Genomic DNA, 21,347 nt, shown 5'->3' with positions numbered 1-21,347 from the left:
TTATATTCCATTTCTGCCAAAAGAGCCTCCTAGATGTTACACACTGGACCTTTAAGATAAAATGTTTTTACAAATGCATCAGATGATTTTTGGCCACTTACTCTGAGACGCGATAAATATGAAACCACCAGTGTTACCACCAGCCAATGCTCATTTATCTTTCATCTGACTTTGGAAGAAAATTACAGTACTGCTATATACTTAGTTTAATGTAAAAGGAAAGGAAAAGGTTAAAAGCTAGTAAAATAAAATATTAATTGCTTTGACCACAGAGGCCTGGTTTAGGGAATGAGGTTGTGGTAAAAGTTTGAAAAGTCATTACTAATCATTCAGCCTGTCGGGTGTGTTTATATGCACCACTTCCAGTACTACTGAGTTTAATCTGACTTCCTATTTGAAGGGGGAAAACTGGCGAGGCAGAACACATTTTCGACAGACATAAAACAGACATGCAAGTCAAAATAAACGCTCCAGAGTGAAGCCTGAGCCCTGAAGCTCTGACTATGCACTGAACAAGTGTGTATGTCTGTGTGCGTGTGTGGGGCAATGAAAAAGGGGAAGTGGAAGACCAGATTACAGCCACTCTCATTTTCACGCAGGGGCATGACAAAAGGGTTCAGGAACGATTTCATCAAAACTGTTTTGTTTTTTTTCAGTAGAGAACGTGACATTCCTTCCCACAAATTGAAGACAAACTTTACCGACCAGGAAAGAAAAGATCACAAGCGTCTGTGGATTCTGCTCTGGCAGAACGTCCTTTCTAAAGACTGAGATCATCATGGACACATAACCAATAAAGCTTTTCAAATTAAGCCAAGAGGACGTACAAATCAAATATATACAGACTCTCCAGGATAACTTGCCTGACGTAGCATCTACCCTACACATTCAACTTGGATAACATGAGCATGTGTATGTGTGTGTGTGTGTGTGTGTGTGTGTTTGTGTGTGTGTGCCCATGGGTGGTCATAATGTGACAGTGAAGAACACCATAACCTCATGGTGGATAAAAAGCATCACTTCTCCAAATCCCCTAATCTGGGGCTCGTTTTATACAAATGCTTGATGATTTCCATTTAATACACTTTAGAAGAGGGATACATCCGGTCCACAGAGCTAAACCTGTCATGAAAATGCACTGAAACACAAGGGCTTAGTGCCACAATGGGCTTTTGCCATCAAAAGTGTTTGAATGCGTGTGTGAGCTAAGTGGAATTTGTTGCTTGCGACCATGTAATTAATGACCTGAGTTATTTCACTACAGGGTTTAAAGCAGATTTAAATATAGATGTTCTGTTGCATGGCATCTACTGCCAATGTGAGGGGCGGGAGGTGGCAGGTGGTGCCCGAAATTATAAAGAAGAGAGATAAAGTAGCAATGTCTTTTTTTGTAGGATTGCACCATAAAATTACACGACCTGATGCCATTATTATAAGCCAGATACACATTACTTGTGCTAGAGTAGAAATTCACTGCCTATCCAGTTGTATTTTATTGTGTGTTGGGTCTGATTGGAATTTGTTGGTTCCAATACCAGTAACATACATCATGGTCCAATAACTATCATTACAACTATTTTTTTTTTGGGGGGGGGGACTTGTTCTACAATGCCATAGCAAAGCTGCAGAGACCCAACTCCTTTAGACAGTGTATGCAGTGGTAATTGGGCTATGAAAATGACCAGCTTGCTCAATAAAATTGTCACATTTCATTTAAGTAAGAACATAAACAGGTTTTTCAGCTGACTTTAGGCAAACCTCTAACAGAGTTAAAAGAAATATCCTCTACAAGAATGGAAAAATCAAGGGCACTCAGTGTATTATGGACTATTCAGGAACACTGCCAGACTCATAATATTATTTGCCCTAACATGCCCTTCTCCCATGCTGACATGGTTGTTGTTACCAACCAAGTGTATGAAGTGTCCACAACAGTAAAATACTGAAGTAGGTTAGGTAGCCAAGAAAAGAAAACGAGAACAATTTGTGAACTAGGGCTGCAAAAAATAATTATTTTCACTATCAATTCATCTGCAAATTATTTTGTCAATCGATAGATTGTTTGAGCAATAAAATGTCAGAAAATAGTTAAAATACACAATCTATCACAACTGACTATCACATAGGACAAGGAAAAGCAATTACTTAAATTACTTAAAAATGCTGTAAAGTATTCAAACTGTCAGATTTCAGGTGTCTAGGGGAAAAAAAGAAGTTTAGATTTTGTGGAGAGACGGATCACTTCATTCCAACATTAATAACAGACATTTTCAACCTTATCTGCAACACCTAGAAAGAGACTCTGAAAAGCACATTTAAAACATACATTGTTTGTACATTATCCTCTATCCAGTTTAGATATTTATTTATTATTTATGGAACACAAGCTTCTCGTTTTGTAATATACTGTATTTCTTGCAGACAAGACACTGTCACATTGCACTTAATGTGATCAGCAGTCACCACAAGTGTGGCCAGGTCCGCAACACAGACTTCATACAATAATAATGAATAATACAATGAAAAAATGTACGAAAGAAGGAAAATGTTGAATGTACAATAGACAAATGGGAAATAAAAAGTATGAGACATGAATGACAGTGGTGACATTCATGGCATAGTGCAGCTTAAAGCCCACTGACTGTGCTGTCATTCGGAAAAAAAATAAAAATAAAAAAAAGAGTATCCATGGCCAGCAAAGGTGACAATGATATCTGCTCAGAATATCCAACTGCATTAGCCAGAACCCCAAAATAGCACATCCAGTAGTAGTATGTGCATGGTGAAAGAGGACTATATTGGTTAAAAGAAAAAAGGACCACATCCTCTCAGCATCTGGAGATGTTGTGAGGGGGTAGCTGGAGGTTGGAAATGTCACTGACAGTTCCCAAACTCTGGAGAACAAAGCACGCTTATTCATCACTGAACTTTTGCCCAAGAAGTATGTGCACTCAGACACCCACAAATACTTAAGTTGCCTCCGCCGTAGCCATAAAATTTACATTCATTCAGAGAGAGCAGCCTTAAATCTCCTAGACTTTTAATACCTGTGTATCTAATTAAAACGAAAGAAAATAATAACAGCAAGAAGGGGAAGGAAACACAAATCCTTTCTAGAAATGTGAGCAGACATACCAAGGTCTGCAATGGCACCAGCATTCTGTACTAATTCCCGAAGCCCACTGGCACTGGTGCAGAGAGTGAAAGGGACGCATATGTAGCTTTACTGTCAAGAAAATCACTGGATCTATACATTGTTTGGACTTAACGCATAATCCTTTCCATTGATAAAATTATGTTGAGTGTGCCTGGCTGGAAATCCACAAGTACAGGGCTTCAGCACACATGCTTTTTCCCTTCTCTGGTTTTCCTTTAATTTGCAAATCTTGTAATCTAAGCCTAGAGCTGACTGAACCAACTTCTAAACCAGCACCGCTGTAGCGGCCAAGGCTCCAATCTGTTTTCCATTTAAGTGTCAAGACGGCATCCTTTTTGGTGGTTAACAAAATCTGTTATTTCAAAATGATTATATGCTAAAAATTGTGTGAGGACTTTAGTAAGTTTATGAACAGGCCCAATGGAAAGTACTGCGCCGCACCCGGAAGCCTTTTTCCTTCTCGTCTTTGACCAGAGTGTTATTTACCAAGCACTTCTGTAGGGGGAAGAACCAGGCTGTGCCATTCAGCCAGAGGTCAGGGTTTCTGCTTTTCAACACAGTGCATGTTTTCAGCATTAGTGTCGAGCGACGCCTGGATGATTCGCCAAACCGTCAAAACGCTGCCTGTCTCAGTGTCAGCGAGGACATAGGAAAAGCAGAAGCAACAGTAACGGCATCAGAGAGACAGGGGCGGCAGTCCCTGGAAAACATCAAGAAGGTGGTCTCCATCAAGACCCAGCTGATGACAGACTTCCTTATTTCATTTCCCCGGGAGGATATATTGAGTTAAATTTTGTGTTGCTCTGGAAGAGCAGCTTGAGTAAATGGGGGAAGAGGGAGAGGGGAAGGCATGGATTGGGTATGAAGAGGTGCCTTGGGGTCTGTCATTTTTAAAATTCACTTTCTTTCACTTAACAGAGACATGACATTCCTGATTCCAACTCAGAATCCCAGGGATCTACACATCTGTTTGGAATCCTTTTTGTCTGCCTATGGGGCGTTCAGGTACTGCTTGAATTCTAACCATAGTGCCACTAAGAATCCATGATTCACAGTCACTAAGCCCACATCACTGGCTCAGCTCCAGTTGGGTGCATGTGAACGGTTCATAACAAGAAGTTGGGTGTCCTTTGATGCCTCTTATTATTAACAGAAAATTACTTTCAGATGTAGAATTTGTACTTCATAACATTGCAAGGAGTAAAACACTTTCCACCCCCTTCTGCACTTTTTATAGACCAAATGTCATGAGGATGGGTCATTCCAGAAGCACATAGAGGTTACTCTAGTTTCTCTCCTTTTGGTCAATCCCTGTATTTTCAGGGCTGATCCACTGAAACTAACCTTATAAATGACACACTTACACTGTCTGGCCACTTCATTGTCACTGAGAGGTGTTAGCTCAACTTACTTACTTTGTTGTTAGTGGTGGTGTTGTACTGGACTGCATTATATTATAAGATGAAATATGTTTCTAATGTTCTCAAGCTTCAAAAGAATGCTCAATTTGATTCAAAAGGACTGATTTGGTTTGCTGTGTCCACATCTGCAATGCTGTCAGTCAAAGCTCTGAGTGTGTGTAGAGAACAGATGAGATTTCCAATTCTAACGACAAAAACAGACAATACTCATGTCATGAAGGCGGAGTGAAAGTATAAAATCTTGGGCTTGGAGTTCATTATAAGCTAAAGTGACCTACATTGTGAATATTTTATAGTGAGAACTATTATAAAAATGAATAAATACTAAATAGACTTTGGTTGGCATTGTTAATAAAATATTAAATATATGAAATAAAAAAATTAAGGCCCAGGTTTTTCCTGCATCTTTCAGCTTATTGTTTTGGTTTTACAGCCCGTAGCTTTACTTTTTTGGTTCACTCTTAGTGCTCTCGCCAATATAGTTTTCACCATCAATTGTTTTCAACCAAAAACCTCTAACAAACCCACTGTATGCTACCTGCCAAGTACTAAACAGCAAGCTAGTGCTGCTAGGTCAACAAGGTTGGTGAAAACCAATGGAGTAAATATTGGATTTCCACTCATCAGGTGGACACAAAACACTGGATAAAAGCTAATGTTTCCCTGTGCCTGCTAGATGTGATAGGCAACACTTTGCAAACGAATTGGCCACATTAACAATGATCAATGTTGTGTTTGGCGACAAATTTAGGTGTATGAATTTGTAAAATGTGGATGTGTTCAGACATGAATTCACAATGTTTTAACAAAAACAAATTAGTTTTTCTCTGTCTCATAGCAAACAGCAGTGTCTAAACATTCTGGCAACAGCTTCTCGTTTTTATCCAGTGCTGACCGGTGTTTTTACCTTTCATATCAGCCATCACTAATTAACGTTAATTCTTTGAGTAGCGTGAGGGAATAAGCTCCACTCTGTGACACTGTACAATGAGAGTGGATTCAGTGTTTCTGTAGTTTCAACAACTCCAAAAGAATGATACATCTTCTCTCTAGCTGACTGCATAACATCACTTTCACAAGTTGCGTTCTCTGGTTAAACTTTCATTCAAGTCAATAATTTCAATAGTGATCAATAACTCAAACCAACCAAATTAACTTTTTAGTTTTGAACTAGGACCTTCAGCATTTGGATCAAGTACCTTGTGAAGAACAAGGTATGTCAGATTTAGAATTGGGATTTATTGGAACACCCATAGTTTTTACTGTTCTTTCAGAGTAGTTCATAGAGTTTCAAGTATAGTTGTTAAACACCTCAAATTACATTCAAAGTCATAATTCCAAAATGTGCTAAATTAAGAGGCTGAAATTCAGCCAGAATGACCACTTCATTATTTAGTCTAATACAGCCATTGTGTCAGCTATTGTCTGTAGAGGACGGACTTGATTTTAGCCTAACATGCATGACGCACAACAAGGTGTCATTATTTAATAGGTGAGGTGGTTAACTTAAAATAAAATGATAGCACACATTCCATCACAGTTAAAAAGTATTCTTCTTTTTCAACACATGGCTTCTGGCATCACTCATGGTTTACTTTAAGGCCCCTTTGTCTTTTCAACTTAATGCTTCAGATAAATACATATAGCTCAAAGGCATGTTTGTCTTAATTGCTACATGTACTGGGAAATTGTGCTGTTGTTTTTATTGTTTATTTTGACCCATTTTGTGCAGCTTAAATTGGTTTATTTATATTTGCTAGTGTAACAATCAATATTGGCTTCAAATCTTCCATTACAGCCAAACATAATTGCAAGAGCAGTAACTCATATCTGGTTGATGGTGTGCTAATCAGTGACTAAAACTGCTTTTAGGTTGGAATCTTCAGGACTTGCAGTAGCACATAATAGAAGACAACAGAGGACTTCTAAAAATCTAAGATCCTGTTGAGAAAGGAGGTGATGTCAGCTTTATTATGATGTGTGAACTCACCCAGAGGACCCTGTGCTCTTGCAAACCCCCAACAGGGGCCTCTTGTCAGCAAAACTGTCCGTCTTCAGAGGACCTGAGGTGGAAGAGGAGTCATAGAAAGAGGCAGATGAGAAACAGAATCATCTGCACACAACAAAGAGGGACATTCTTTAAACGAACATGTGAGGCCTCTACTGCTGCCCACCCTCATTCAACAGGCAGCCTATTACCATGACAGGAAACGTGCTGATTACATTACTACTGTTGCCCTGTAATTCAATTATGGTCATGAAACATTTTTGATGAATGGAGAATTTTTTTCCAAAATCAGGCCTTATTTTGCAAGTTAGTGGATAGGCCAAAACATGGAATCCACATACTGTATAGACTTTGCGTTTCTACCTTTTCCTAGTCCTCCACTGTGTGAGCTTTTCAAAGGACACTTGGGGAAAAAACTTTGCCTTTCTATTGACAAAGCTGGGGAAAAATACAGAAAAATATTTAACAGAGCTGAAATGAGAAATCTCGTGAATGCTGCGAAAGTGAGTAAGATTTCCTGTCTATCTCCTTGTTTGTTTTGGGGTTTCAGGGTGGAATTACAGCATCGTTAACAAAAAAAAAAAAACGGCAGGCATATTTATAAAAATTAAGAGAAAACATGTTGCATTAAGTGTACCGATCCCATATTTTCCCTGATTGTCTCATTCTTGAAGACGGACGGCGGATCAGGGGATTGAGAGGATGGGGGTGCTTAGATTGAAGAAGATGTTACCCTTTAGAAGACTGTAATTTAAGGCTTGACAGTAATCAGGCTGAGTTCCTGTGGTATGGCGTGAGAGCAAAAGTGCCTTCTATACCAGCCTTTAACACTCCCGACAGGGTCCTTTATGCTTTCATGTTTCTGTCATCAGACATCATTCCCAGTCAAGATATTGAGCCATTACATAAATATGACTCTCGGAGACTTAGTGAAATGGCACATTTACTAAAATAAACTTTCTGGGAAAAAATTCAACATTTAATGAATAGAAAGACTTTGATTTGACCACCACTGTAATGGACAGTAATTGAAGCAAAGTCCCGTCTTCCATGTGGACTTCTGCATGTTTCAATGTAACAGAGGGGATGGGTGTATGTTTATAACATGGCTTGAAACATTGCAGACAACATGCTTATTGTTAAATTTCACAGAATTACTTTTAAAAGTGTGGGAGTGTCCCAAGTGTAGCTCTATTGTGAAGACATACAAACTCCACTGAAAAAGAGCACAAAGAGCTACAGTACATATTATATATATTCACATTTCCTCAATACTCATTTGTTATCAATCAAGGGAACAGTGTTGCCTCATTTTCCAAGACAACGGAAGATCATAGATTGTAAACTCCAAAGAGGATGTGGATAAACGCATTGACTCCCCTTGGAAAACCAGTACTTCCTCTCTATTCTAGGAAAGGGGAACCTAGCCTTATTATAATTAACACCTATTTTCGGGTCTTTCTAAGTCCGCCCACCCATGGCCTCGCATCCCAGACAATTGGCCTTTTAATGGCTCACCACAGTGCAACACTGTTTGCGCCCTAGCAGATTGCAATCAGTGTCCTTCCCTCCAGTAGTACAATTCATATTTATTTTCTGCTGAGAGAATTGCTCCCCTCATGTGTTGGGGCTATCTGCTGCTTCTTATTACTGTGGTTTGCTTTCATCCACTTCCAGCGTTCTTCAAATGCTGCCATTGTGTGTTGTTGAAATCTGCCAAAAGACCGGAACAGGCATGGAGAACAAAAAGGCGTTTTTCTCACCAAAAAAAATGCCACAGAGCAGCGGGGGAATATGGCAGCTTTCACAGCACTGATTGACACCTGCAGAGATGAAATTTAAACTTCATGTCTGGAAAGGATCTAATCAGTGGAACAACTAAACCATTTGCACCGTAGCTTTGAGGATATAAACACTGGTATTCATAAGGCATTCAACTTTCCAGGGTCATCACTGTGACTATTTTACCATTTGAGGAGACATGATGACAGATAGGATGATAAAATGGAGAAACAGGATTAAAATAAACAGTTGTGGAAGGAGAAACTTTAATATATACCTTCACACAACTTGGTGTGCATTGTACTTTGAAAAGAAGCTTTTCTATATAAACAGAAGGATTTTTTACTGAACATTTGGTTGAGACTAGGAACAATAATTGCAGCTTGTCTAAAACTTTACATTCTGTTAAATAAATAAAGGAGGACTTTTATTTGAAAGCAATATGCAATATATTTGTTCTCAAATATACGATTAGTCATTACAGCAGCTGAAGACGTGAAACTTGAAATCAAATCAATATTAACAATATTTTTTCAGTCAGCAAATTACCAAATGCTACCAAAAAAACACGATAATTCCTGCTGTTTAAAATGTTATTTAGGTATGAGAAGACAGTTTCTGTACATGGTTTTCCACATGCTCTGTCTAGCGTCTTCTTAAAATGTTAAAACACTTCAGACAATATTTTTCGAATGTCGCAACTGTCAGTGTCAAGTCCATCCTCTCACTACAAGGCTATTCCTAGATATGCACACCTACAAAGTTAACCTGTTTTCAAATCGTATTACACACTGTTTTTCCTTATATCTCACCTGTGAAGATATTTTAAGCCCCAGCTGTCACTCCCAACTTCCTAAAGCTGAAACCGTTAACCAAAGTCAACAAAAATTAGTGCAAGTTATTGCAAGACAGTAACCCTGTTAGCATAGTACAACTGTTGGCTCCCATAGGGCACAAGCAGCTCAGAGTCAGTGCTCAGTGCCAGCAGCTGTGCTCGGCACCTTTACAGGTTGTGCACCTGTACAGTTCACTCCACTTTCTGCACTCTGCTAGATTACTGCACGCCAGCAGTTTTTCCAGATCCACTGAGGGTGAGATTTTGAGATACAAAACACATTGGGAGGTTTTCTGTCAGTTCTTTGAATGTCATTCTCAGAACAGACGGATAATGACAGGACTCAGATAAAGAATTTTAACAAAGTTGGATGGCATGCCAGATTAAAGCTGCAGTAGGTAATATTTATAAAAATAACTTTTTGTCATATTTTCTGAAACTTTCACAATATCCTGACAGTAGTACATGAGAAAGATAATCTGTGAAAAAATCTGGTTCCTCTGGCTCCTCCTAGTGCTCCCGATGACATTTGCAATAATCCACCGGGCCTGAACAAAAACGTCCTATCAGAGCCAAGCAAACTAGAAAGACGCTTTGGGTTGATGGCTTGAAGATAGTGAATTGCTGAATTGTCTCATCCCCAGATTGGCAAATACCGGTGCTGGGAATCAGACTCAACAGTCAGCTATCTTTTTCGGCTCTGACTGTTTTTGTCAGGCCCGGTGGATTCTTGCAAATGTCATTAGGAGCACTATGAGGAGCCAGAGGAATTATTATTCACAGATTATCTGATTAACTGTCAGGATATAGTGAAAGTTTCAGTGAATATGACAAAACGTTTTTTTTACTGCAGCTTTAAGCACTATGATGTTATGCATGTTTCGTTTTTTGTGTTTGCTAAATCCTTGTTTTCGGTCCGTCTTTCTAGCTATCACGCTAGTCAGGGTGACTGTCATGACAAGCAAGTTTTGTCCAATAATACAATAATGATGTAGTGCTAAACTGAGCAGGCATGATATTATCATAAGTCAAGTTTCCCTTAAAATTAAACTGAATTTCTCTGTTGCTATTGCTTTTCATCAGTACAAAACTTGACCATCTCAGCCAAGTGCTTTTCTGTGATATTTTAATATTTTTAATTTCCAGTATTTCCATTCAGTTTTTTTTTTTTATGCACAAATGCAAAACATGTCTAAAAAACATGTGGATGGAAAAAATGTACTGACTCCTTCAAAAGGTCATGGAAACATGGAGCCAGTGAGTAGAAGAGTAGAAGATGGGACAGGACCCAGCAAGTCAGATATGCTCAAATACTCTTATTCTGTTACATATCATCAATTTGTTATAGTCGATGCATTCAAGGGGTTAATTAATGATGACCTGTTGTAATCTAATATTTAACGTACCTACATTTCTCCGTCCTTTCTTGTCGACTTCTGCATACATTAGTTTATTCTGACTTTCCCAGAATGACTTTTGCCACTTACTATTAATGCAACATGTCTTCTGGAAGCATTACATTATTGTTTATTGATAGAAGAATTGGTATCTCTCCCTCTTCTATTTAAGATGTCTCCCTGCAGCAGCTACAAAGAAGTCCTTACTTTAATTTATTTTTTATGTTTTGGGAATCTAAAAAGACATTAGGCAGCACCAGAAATAGTATCAGGAAGACAAATCCTGGGTAAAAACGTGGTATAGGTTACAATTAATAAATGTAAACAGATAACGCAAAGAGCATCCATGACATGTGCGTTTACCTAAACAAAATATTAAAGAATCTTAAAGAGAAGACTTAGATTTAGAGGGGTTAGAGGGAAACTGCTAACAGAACAGTGAAGGCACAGTGAGAAGTTTCCAGCAGAGCTTTGGCAGACAGAAAGCACTGACTTCAGAGGCTTGCCACCGCTGACTGAGAACAGGCCAACACTAATCGTAGATTGACTTCAACATTAGGATGAGACAGCATGGAGCACTCTTTAATTTTAATGATATAGCGCCACTTAGAATGCCCACAACCCAAAACTGCATTAGGACGTGCCATACGAAATTTAATTTTAAGTGTTGACCTTGAATGCTGAAATCAAGTTAACCAAAGCTTTTTTTTCCAGGACAGACATTTAAACTTATCCTGAAAAGACACTTCAGAGGACTCACAAAGAAAATGTGTTCCCCTGCCATATCCCTTCCACGTTTGAGGATTAGAGAGATAAATCTGGTGTTAAATAATAAAGCTAAGGGAGCATTTGCGGTCTGCCATTCATGTGGTGAGACAAGGTGAACAAGGGCTCTAGTCTAGTTTCATGTATAGTTGTTGTTATGTTGTCTTGGAATTGAATAGTTGCCAAACAGATGCTGTGATGTGGCTCTTAAAGGAATAGTTTGACATTTTGTGCAATTAGATTATTAAAACCACAAATTCTCATGTTTATTCAAAATAAAAAAAAAGATATAATGATATAATGTTAATAAATGAGCTTAAGATGTTAGAGTAGCAGTCGCGAGTAGAGTACCGAAAATAATTACTCAAGTAAAAGTACAATTAGTCCTATAAAAAGTTACTTAAGTAGAAGTGAAAATTGCTGAGTTACTTGATAGATTTTTGTATAAAAATGTGGCCAGATGAGGTCAGGGATAGTTGCTGGAAGCTGCCTCTTGTTCTGGGCTTTGCTCCATCATCATTACAACTTAGGGAAAAGAGGTTTCAATGTAGCGCAACAAAAAGTCTCAAAAATATACTCAAGTAAAGAGTAGAAGCACAGTTTGAAAAAAAAAAAAAAGGAACATGCAAAGTACTAGTTCCTTAAAAAATTTTTTTTTTTTACTCACGTGCGTTCTTGTGACACGTTACTAGCCACTCCTGGTTAGTAGGTGGACAGAGCCAGGCTAGGCTAGCTAGAGTGGCATCTTATCATTTAACTCTTGGCAACAAAGAGAATAAGCGTATTTATGTTGAACTATTGCTTTCTAAAATGTATTTCAACTGACAAAGGTTATTATTATTATTATGAAGTCGAACAAATTAAATTTAATAACATCATTCAAACAGTACGGTTTTGTAGGAGAAATTTTGTTTTTATAGAAAAATACCAACACCACAACAAAGAATCATCTGAAATGTACTTGTCAGGCTGGAAAACCTTGAGGGTGCAGCATTTACAGCCTTTTGGTGCACTAACTCTCTGGAGATGTCGGCAATATTACCAATTTAAAGCAATATGCAGATAAACTGATTTTATTAAGCTGACTTATTTGAAGTTAGAATACGAAGTGTGTGCTTTGGAGTTTGTGGTTTTGTATGTAGGCGAGGTACTGAAGATACTCACTGATATGAGGAGCTGGCAGAATGCGAGCAGCTCGCACAGGACCGTGGCGCACCGAGAACAGCTCTTGGGCCTCCCCGACCAACTGAAAGAAAAGATTTGAATTAAAGATAACGGAGAAGTCCACATATCCATTAGAGGAAATACTTAACAATACAGACATTAGAGGTAAAGTTATGTTTAACCACATATTCAGGCCATTAGGCAATCCAGAGATGTTGTTCTTCTGTATTCACACTTTTAAGGCCTTCTTGTCCTGTTTTTTGCAGTCTGATTTAAGTGTGTGTCTGCAAACATAACCTTTATTTGATCTTAAGAAGTACACTATACTTTTTCTGTACCCTGCAAAATAAAGTATGAAATAACGATGAAGGATATAAGCCTCGGGAGGTTTCAGTGCAACAACAAAAGCACAAGGACAAAAATTTATTTGTTCACACTGTAAGAAAAATAATCTATTCCAACTGTGTGAAACTGGTTTTTCATAGACAGAGACAGGGAAGGGAGGGAGGACGGGGGAACAAGGGCGGTCCAGTGGTTGAAGTTACAGCCAAACCACAAAGTAAAACCTACTGAGCGCAGAATAAAAGGCCCAGTGGCATCGCAATGCAAACGAGCTGCCTACACTCACTGTGACAGAGCCAACGCGGAAGGGTTAGACACGGGTTAATGCCAAGTGGGCAGAAGCCCATGATGTCTCTGTCCCAGTCGGACTGTAAAGCATATCAAACACTCTCACCAGTGTTTCCAACAGATCTTACCATCTCCCAAGATTACCTTATGTTTTTAACTGCATGATCATAAAAGGATATTTTCCCAAATGCCCTTTGACCACTCCATAAACTTTTTGCTGTCAAAGTAACAAGTCAACTACTGAATATTTGGGCATGCTTATGATTGTGTGGCCACACCCAGTACTCAGAACACATCATTCTGGTCTGCTACATTTAACAGTGGTGCCGATTTCCTACCTCTTCAATAATAGATGTTCCCCATGCATGATATATTTTCGTATGACAGTGCAAAAGGAGGTGTCTAGAAGATGACCTTGCTCTTTGATTGTGACACACACCAACACTTTACTTTATAGCAGAGATACTAAACGTACTAAGCCCCCCTCCAGTCAGAAATCAGTGTTTCTTCTTGTCCCTACAGTGTGATGTTTGAATGATGTGTGTGCACACTAAAAGGATGTTTTCAAATTAAGAAAACTTTACATATTCATAGATTCAGAAATGTTTAATGATGTAGAAGGATTTGACGTTTTTAAAGGATTTTAACATGTCTAGACTGGCTCTCAAATAACATTAATGAGAAAAATGAATGAACATTACGATTGTTGATGTGGCAGAATAAGGTACCCTTATACCTTCTTTAATCTAATCCTTTCTTGCAGGCAGGATCACTACACTGGAGCTAGCATGTTTTGACTTGTGATGGCGCCTGATATTAGCAACACTTGCATACAGCAATTGTTATTTGGCAAATTAAACAGAGTGGTTTTGGATCGGTATTAAGTGGCAAAATAAAGGGAAATTCAGTTGTCCATTTTTCTCGTCAACTTTTGGACGTTTGCGGTCTTCTCATCAACTCATCTTTTCCAAAAGGAAAATCCTGGCACAGCAGCTCTGCGCGAGTCAGAAATCAAGTGTCACCGCTCCAGTGCACTGCACAGATTGCTGATAAGCTTATATCCAACTTTCCAAGTAATAGCCAAGGGACATTACTGAACATTTACTAATTGCTAAACAAACCAGAAGAAATTATTTTCATTGTGAATTAGAAAACTGTCAGTAGACCACCTGGCACCCTATTGCGGGCCACATTTGTAGATACACTGCTCTATAGCTTATTTTGTGAATTTGTGGGTGTTAACAACCACCAGTTTGCATACACATACAAGCTGATTCAGGTAATTTTATACTAAATGTGTAAATATGACTTCTATTAGACCAAAAACAGAAATAAAAGATTCTACATTTCTTTCTTTCCTCTGAACACAAAGCAGCTGTACAAGAACTTAAAATAAAGTTTACAATTAGCTAGGTTAATTATTTGAATCAAATGTCTAATCGAAGTATAAGTAACCAAACCTAAGACTCAGAGCAAGCATTCAATGCCACCTTAAGTACTTAAGAATACCCATTTCTAGCCTGATGATCAGACTTAATTGCCATTTCATTTTGACATCAGTACCCAACCCTATCTGTCAACATGTAGCCAGTTATTTAAGTATTAAATTAAAATGCCCAACTATACACAACAACGAACAGAGAAATAATACAAATGCATTGGCAGTAGCTGTTTGTTTATGTGTTTTGCGGTTGATGATCGATGCAAGGGCTGAGAGTGTGACTAAAACTTTTGTTCATCGGCCTGCTTCAGTGATCAAACAAGTGCATTCCAGCACATTTGCACAGGCTTGGAATTAAATTTAGGGATAAACACTTAAGGTCACCCTATTAAAAGAGGATTTTTAAGGTTTGCTGCATTTCTGCTCTTTGTCACAGGAAATACAGCCACAGTGTAAAGCACTTTAATGGATGTGTGTGTGTGGGGGGGGCTGGCCCAGTTTAAGCTTCATGTGTTCATATGTGATTCCAGTATATTAGGTCAATGGCCTGTGTGGCTCTTGGCAGTGTCTGGCGTGTGTAATGGCACATTGTTCTAAGCGCAGAATGCCCCACTTTTGTTCTTCTTTTATGCGTTAAATTACAGTGAAACCTGCATTATCACTTTACTAGTGCTTTAATCTGTTTGTTTTAAGTCTTTAAACCCATCTGAGGGGATGATCGCTCTTTTGTGCAATTAGTAGCCTTTTCAAAGTGGCGGATTTGGAGCTGTGTTTTTATTCAAAGTGCTTGAGGCCCTGCGGTGGTAGATTAACACTGGAGACATGGGCAGGTTATACGAGCACTGATAGCAGGAATAGAAAAGGAGGTTGGCAGCAGGGTAGGATTCTTGTACAGGCAAATGGACCTGCGAGGGGGAATAATGGAATTTGCTGGATTAAAAAGAGAGAAGGGGAGGGCCGGAGGTTAATGCGCCGGGTTATTGTGCATTACCCCGCCGCTCATCCTCGCCTTACATGGCTCTGTGTGACATCCACTGCCATCAACAACATTCCCACCATTACATTAGCGGCCCGGCGTATGCAATATGCCAAATTGCTTTTTCAAAGTTGTTTTCCCAGTTATTCATTATATTCATTTCATTTGTGGCTCGGATCTGTTTTTGTGGAATGACAGTGTCTGCTCTTCTGTTTTAATCCCCCAAATGTAATGCCATAAACTGTGAACAGATATCTGGGCCATATTCACAAGTGAGTCCGCTCACTGACACAATGCCGGACATATTGGAGGTTTGGAGGGAGCAGGTGCTTCGGGGATCACGCAGTAACAGGTGCTTGTTTGAGCTGCAAAACAAACTACAACTTTTTTCTTTTTAAATGTGAGGCATCTCAGTATCCATCCTTATACACTCACAGTTAGCTGGTCGGTGACAGCTACAGATGACACTGAGTAAGTAACAGCTAGTGTATAACATCTTGTCTACGACACATGTCAAATTATTTACTGGTTGTGAAACCAAATGAATATTATATTCACATCTATTTCCCAATAGAAGAATTATGTGTCCCATATGTTTAATTCTGAAGCTATTGTCGGTACACATTTGTATGTTCCATATACACTACCACTTAGTAATATTCTCTATATGGGGAACAAAAGGCTGTATTATGTTTCAACCAGACAAAAAGGACAAATATTCCTCTCAGCAACAGTTAAATAGGAAAATAAGAAACCATCATCATTGAGAAAAGAAGCTGGAAGCTTAGCATCAAACCATTGCAGATTTAAACAAACAGGTTTATGCACAATAATGCCTGTAACAGTTTTGAAAACAGAAACTAAATTTTACCATCCCAATATCTATACGTCATATAGTAAATCTCTTTCAGTTTCAAGTGAAAGTGATATGATTTCATATTGACAAATGTCCTGTGCAGCTACGTTGAATTTTAATAGCCAACTTTAACATAAACACCAGAATCTGTGTCAGTTGCACAGAATCGAAGAACAGCAGCTTTCCTATTAAAACCACAAGTTTTCATTCAAGTTCATTAAGGGAGATATAGATACCAATTGCTCAGCTGGCAATAGTCAGAGCTCTTAAACCTTTAAAAAGGTACTGTTAAAATTTCTGAAGAAAACAATCAAGGACTATGTTTGGGAGGGGGCAGAAACTTCTACAAATGCACTGCCAGCATACAACTTGTACTTCAGCGTCTGTATTACAGAAACTTCTTATCTCAAGTCATATAATATCTGTCAAGTCTCGGACAGGATTATGGACTTAGAACCTTTTTGTAATACAGCTCCAGGTGTCCAGCACATCCACTGACACTTGCTGCAGACACTTCTCTTCCAAGCAGGTCATTTCATCTCAACACGTACGCAGACAGACAATTAGTCCACTAGAGTCTGCCTCTTATCAGGCAGCGGTGGATGACACCTCTCCAGTGTGAGGCGACAGTAATCTACATCGCCTAAACAGCTCTGTCAGCATCCATACAAGCAGTCAGAAGTCCCCATCTCGCAAATGTGTGTACACGTGTATGTTCATACTCTGCCGGGGCCATTACACAGGGTGTTGGCTTAGCAACTGTCACAAACACTTCACAGCCACTCAAGAGCCAGAGACCGAGGCACCTTCAGTGCTTACTTAAAACCCTGCGAAAAAACACAACCCAGAAACATCCCATAAACTTTCAAAACTGAAAGAAAAACAATGAGCGAGGACAGCGTGTGATAACAGGCCGGGCCGCGGGGTGTGAATCAGAATTGGTGTCAAGTTCAATTGAAACTGTAAGGCAGAGGAGCCTCACCAAGCTTATATTTTTACTGGGTGTGTGTAAGTGTGGCTGAAACAGCTGTAATCCTCTGCTCCACCATAATAACTGCAGCAGAGAATCTGCTAGCAGCGCAGGAGTTGCCACATCACAGTGGCCAATGTGTGTGTTCACGGCTAAAGTAAGAGTGTGTCCTCTTGCCCGCAGCCCGTGGATGTTTATAAAGAGAATGATTAAGGACTTTGGTGTGTTTAGATCTCACAGGATGTATGTGAAGTTTGCATGTTTCAGTGATGGCCTCGACATGAAAGGCGATACTCAGTGAGCAAAACCTTTGCAGCATTGTTGGTAATTTGTTAAGTCGCAGAGCAGGTTCTTCTAATGATTTTCAGGACTGACTTTAAAGAAGTGAAGATATCTTGCCCATTTTACTTGGGAAGACTTTAGAGGTTTAACATTGGCCCAGTCAAAGAAAATGCAATTAGCAGCTTGTAAAAAGAAATAATAATTAAAGAAAACACTTATGTTACGTAATCATTACAGTATGTATGCCTTTTGAACTTTGTTTAAGGGAGTGGTAACCAACCTAGGGGTAGGGACCCCCACTAGTGGTCGCCAAAGCTTTACAGGGCATGGTGAGGCCTTCTTGATTTTAAGGTGTGCTAGAAAAACTAAAACAAACATACACTCTAGGCATATATCTCAGCCTTTGGTTCATTTCATTGAATGTAATGTAAAAGTAAATGTAAAATAAGTAAATTGTGTAAAGTCAAGTGCCAGGGACAAGAAAAACACATATTTCTTAAATAAAATAAAATAAAATAAAATAAAATAAAATAAAAAGGCCTATTAAGTATATATAATCTTAAAAATGAAATAAAAAAATAAATAGATAATATAGACAGAGAAATGGATGGAGTTCACTATTTGGGTTCATTGTACAGTTTGGACAAGGTTGGGAACCATTGGTTTTAGGGTATTTATTTAATATACGATTTAATCTCCGACCTGTAAATAACAGAGGTCGGTCATGGTAACTGAAATCACCCCTTTCATTAAATTATCAAAAGGTCTCCCTCTTGTGGCCAAATCTCACATTACGTCAGGAGTTATGGACCTGGAACGATGACATCTTTAAATTAAGTTTCTTTACAGAGTTAACAAACAGTAGACCAATATAAGAAAGGCTACCAGTACATTCAAATGCAGGGTTGTGCAGAACCCGCATACCTAACAGTCCACTCCAGCCCACTGCATGAATGAAAATTAAGTCCAGTTTTTCAATAAAATGCAATGCACTATTGTGGTTCAGTTCCAAATACATGTAACTAAATGTTTTGTCCCTTTGTAGATTGACACATCTGGGCTGACTGAATGTGGAACACCTGATCTATAGTTGGAAGCAATTGTTATTATTATCATTATGAGTTAGGGATGCACAATGTTTCATCTTCTCATGGCCAATTCGCCAATTTTGCATTTTTGTATTTTAAAAAGAAGTTCAGAACCAAAGGCTTAGATGTAGTGAGCAAAGATGGATGATTTGATATTCCATATCTCTGTTCTGACCAAATCTAACAGACAGCACTATTGTTTACAACAACAACAAACAACAGCTCTGACTCTTCAAATGTTCATTTATTTTTTCTAGTATAGTTAATCAAATAACTTAACCAGTATACTTGGCTTTCATAGAACATAAAGTCTATCAAACGTTTTTTCATACAAAATCTAAATAAATTATTATTACTATAGGCTCAAATATAATGATCAGAATAATGCATAATAATAAAATCGTTCATACATTCACAACGACAGGTAGTAAAGATCATTTCTGTTTTTAATTGACATAAATAGGGACTCTATATATGGAATACAGACCATTAGGGAGCCAAGCTGTGTGTTAAAATAAAGGAAGAATGACACTGATGTCCAGAGTGACTGAAACATATACATGGTGTGAGTTAATTTGTGTAGGTTAAAGGACCAGTGTGTAGGATTCAGTGGCATCTAGCGCTGCAGTTTCCGATTGCAACTAACCGAACACTGCAGGCGTCTATATTTGACAACCTGGAAATGAACGGACTGTGAAGTGTGTCGGAGAAACTACGAAAAGGCACGAAAGGCCCTAAATACAGCCAGTGTTATAAAAACGGGTCATTCTAAGGTAACAAACACACAATGACTTATTTTCAGGTTATTACACACTGATGAAAACATACAACATTATATTCCATTTCTGACAATAGATCCACCTAAATGTTACACACGGAGCCTTTAAGTGATTCTGTTATTTTGTAAGAAAATATAAATGCCACACGTCTGATGTCTTTCCAGATGGGCTATGTATAGCACGTGGGTCGGAGTGTAGAGGTATCATTCAGTTCCTGCTAATTAGCATGAATGAGTTGCACAGTTGGAAAAACAATTTTCCATTTCACATTATTCTACAACTTAACCTGCTGCTACAATTGTTGTGCGGATAATGGACTTCAAGTATTCCATTAAAAACACGCTGGATGCTAAACGCTAAACAGAGTGCCATATATTATTGTTGCGAGTAGTGTACACTGTATGTAGAGTCGCATATAAAGTCACATTGCCTTAATGAAGAAACTAGCACCACCCAGTCCCAAGGTTTGTAAAAAAATAAATAAAAAGAGCGTTTAAACCCATACACACACAAACACACACACCAGGATTATGTGCAACTTTAACATATTATCACGCCCATAAATAGACGCCCATCTGTTGTACGCGCGTATCTTTAGCAGGACGTAAATCATACTGTATCTGAGCCTGATTACCTCAGCAACATTTTTCCCTGATACAGGCCCACAGGTGGATGGCTTCGACTCTTTGCTGTGTTTTTCTTTGTTTCCAGAAAGGGGAAGTCAGCCCCCTGACTTTTAGTGAATAAGCAACCAACCAAGTGCATGTTCATTGTGTAAGAACATCTGTTCCTGCCAGGCCGCCAGTTACTCTGCCTGTCCCCTCGCGGCTGCACAGGCCACTGATCTCACCGCTGAAAACAAAAGACTGGACATCGCTCTGACCTTGTGGGATTGTCCACACCCCTCTTTCTTCCCTCTCCCCCTTTTTTTTTTTTTTTTGTCTCTGTGGTTTTCTCTCTTCCATTCTCACCGCAGTCAAGAGGAGAGCGATCAATCATTAAAATTGTCATGGGCTGCGTGAGTGGGATTGTCAGGAAGCCCACCTCTGTAGCAGACATGCTAAACTCATGTTGTGAAAAACATGCTGAGAGTGTGAGGGAGCTGCTGTTGTTGAGTCACATCTCCAGCCTTGTCATTCATGCTAACAAGCCCCACCAACAACACTGACATCAATGATACTTGCTTTTCCACAGACGAGGCTAGACATGAGTCAGACTTGAAAATGCGCTGCTTGTTTGCAGCACTTTGCAGATGAGGTATCTGGTGTAAAACTCCCGTGCAATTAAAGATTTATTCCTTGATTTCTTAGCAATCAGAAGCTTCAGTTGCAGTTTAATGACATCAGACTAACAGACCGACACGTGCGTTAACTGAAAGGTGTCCTTGCTGCTTTGGCTTCTACGTTTCCCTTTGTACACGGGGACATTGTTGTCTGCGGATTCACCACCGCTTCACGCAGAGGCAGACAAAGCCTAAAGTCAGACTCCGAACAAAGGATAAATTCAGACGCGTTATTCTCCATATGTGGCACGAGGATGGGCTGTAAATTCCTCGATGACGGAGGAGACGGGGTGACAGGTCTTACAATGACCCCTGGAATGACCTTGTTCAGTAACATTTCACATCCTGCCAGCGTTTCTTCTCCCAGGTGTGGCAGAGTCTCCCCCCTGTGCTGTCAGAGAGCACCGTCCGGATCCATGAAACCAATCATTCTTCGGCATCACGAAAACAGCATCTGACAGCCGTGGTCGCCATGGGCGTCCTCCCCTGTGACCATCCTCGACGGGGGGGGGGG

The 21,347-nt window shown here is 39.2% G+C and overlaps 1 protein-coding gene across 1 annotated transcript in view; it reads right to left on the bottom strand.

Annotated features, from left to right (window-relative positions):
- Nucleotides 1–21,347, bottom strand: part of bcas3 (BCAS3 microtubule associated cell migration factor) — a gene marked incomplete in the record, with an annotated part of 342,828 nt that overhangs the window by 313,921 nt on the left and 7,560 nt on the right. The window contains 2 exon segments of the mRNA XM_035679381.1: nt 6,569–6,641; nt 12,530–12,611. Of these exon segments, the coding sequence (XP_035535274.1) occupies nt 6,569–6,641; nt 12,530–12,611 (155 nt within the window).

Source organism: Morone saxatilis, unplaced genomic scaffold (assembly GCF_004916995.1).
Source record: "Morone saxatilis isolate NCDOM2014 unplaced genomic scaffold, NCSU_SB_2.0 Contig8, whole genome shotgun sequence".
In the NCBI taxonomy this organism is placed as follows: Eukaryota; Metazoa; Chordata; class Actinopteri; family Moronidae; genus Morone; species Morone saxatilis.
The sequence above is the reverse complement of the archived record's forward strand: the minus strand, read 5'-3'. Positions and strand labels throughout refer to the sequence as shown.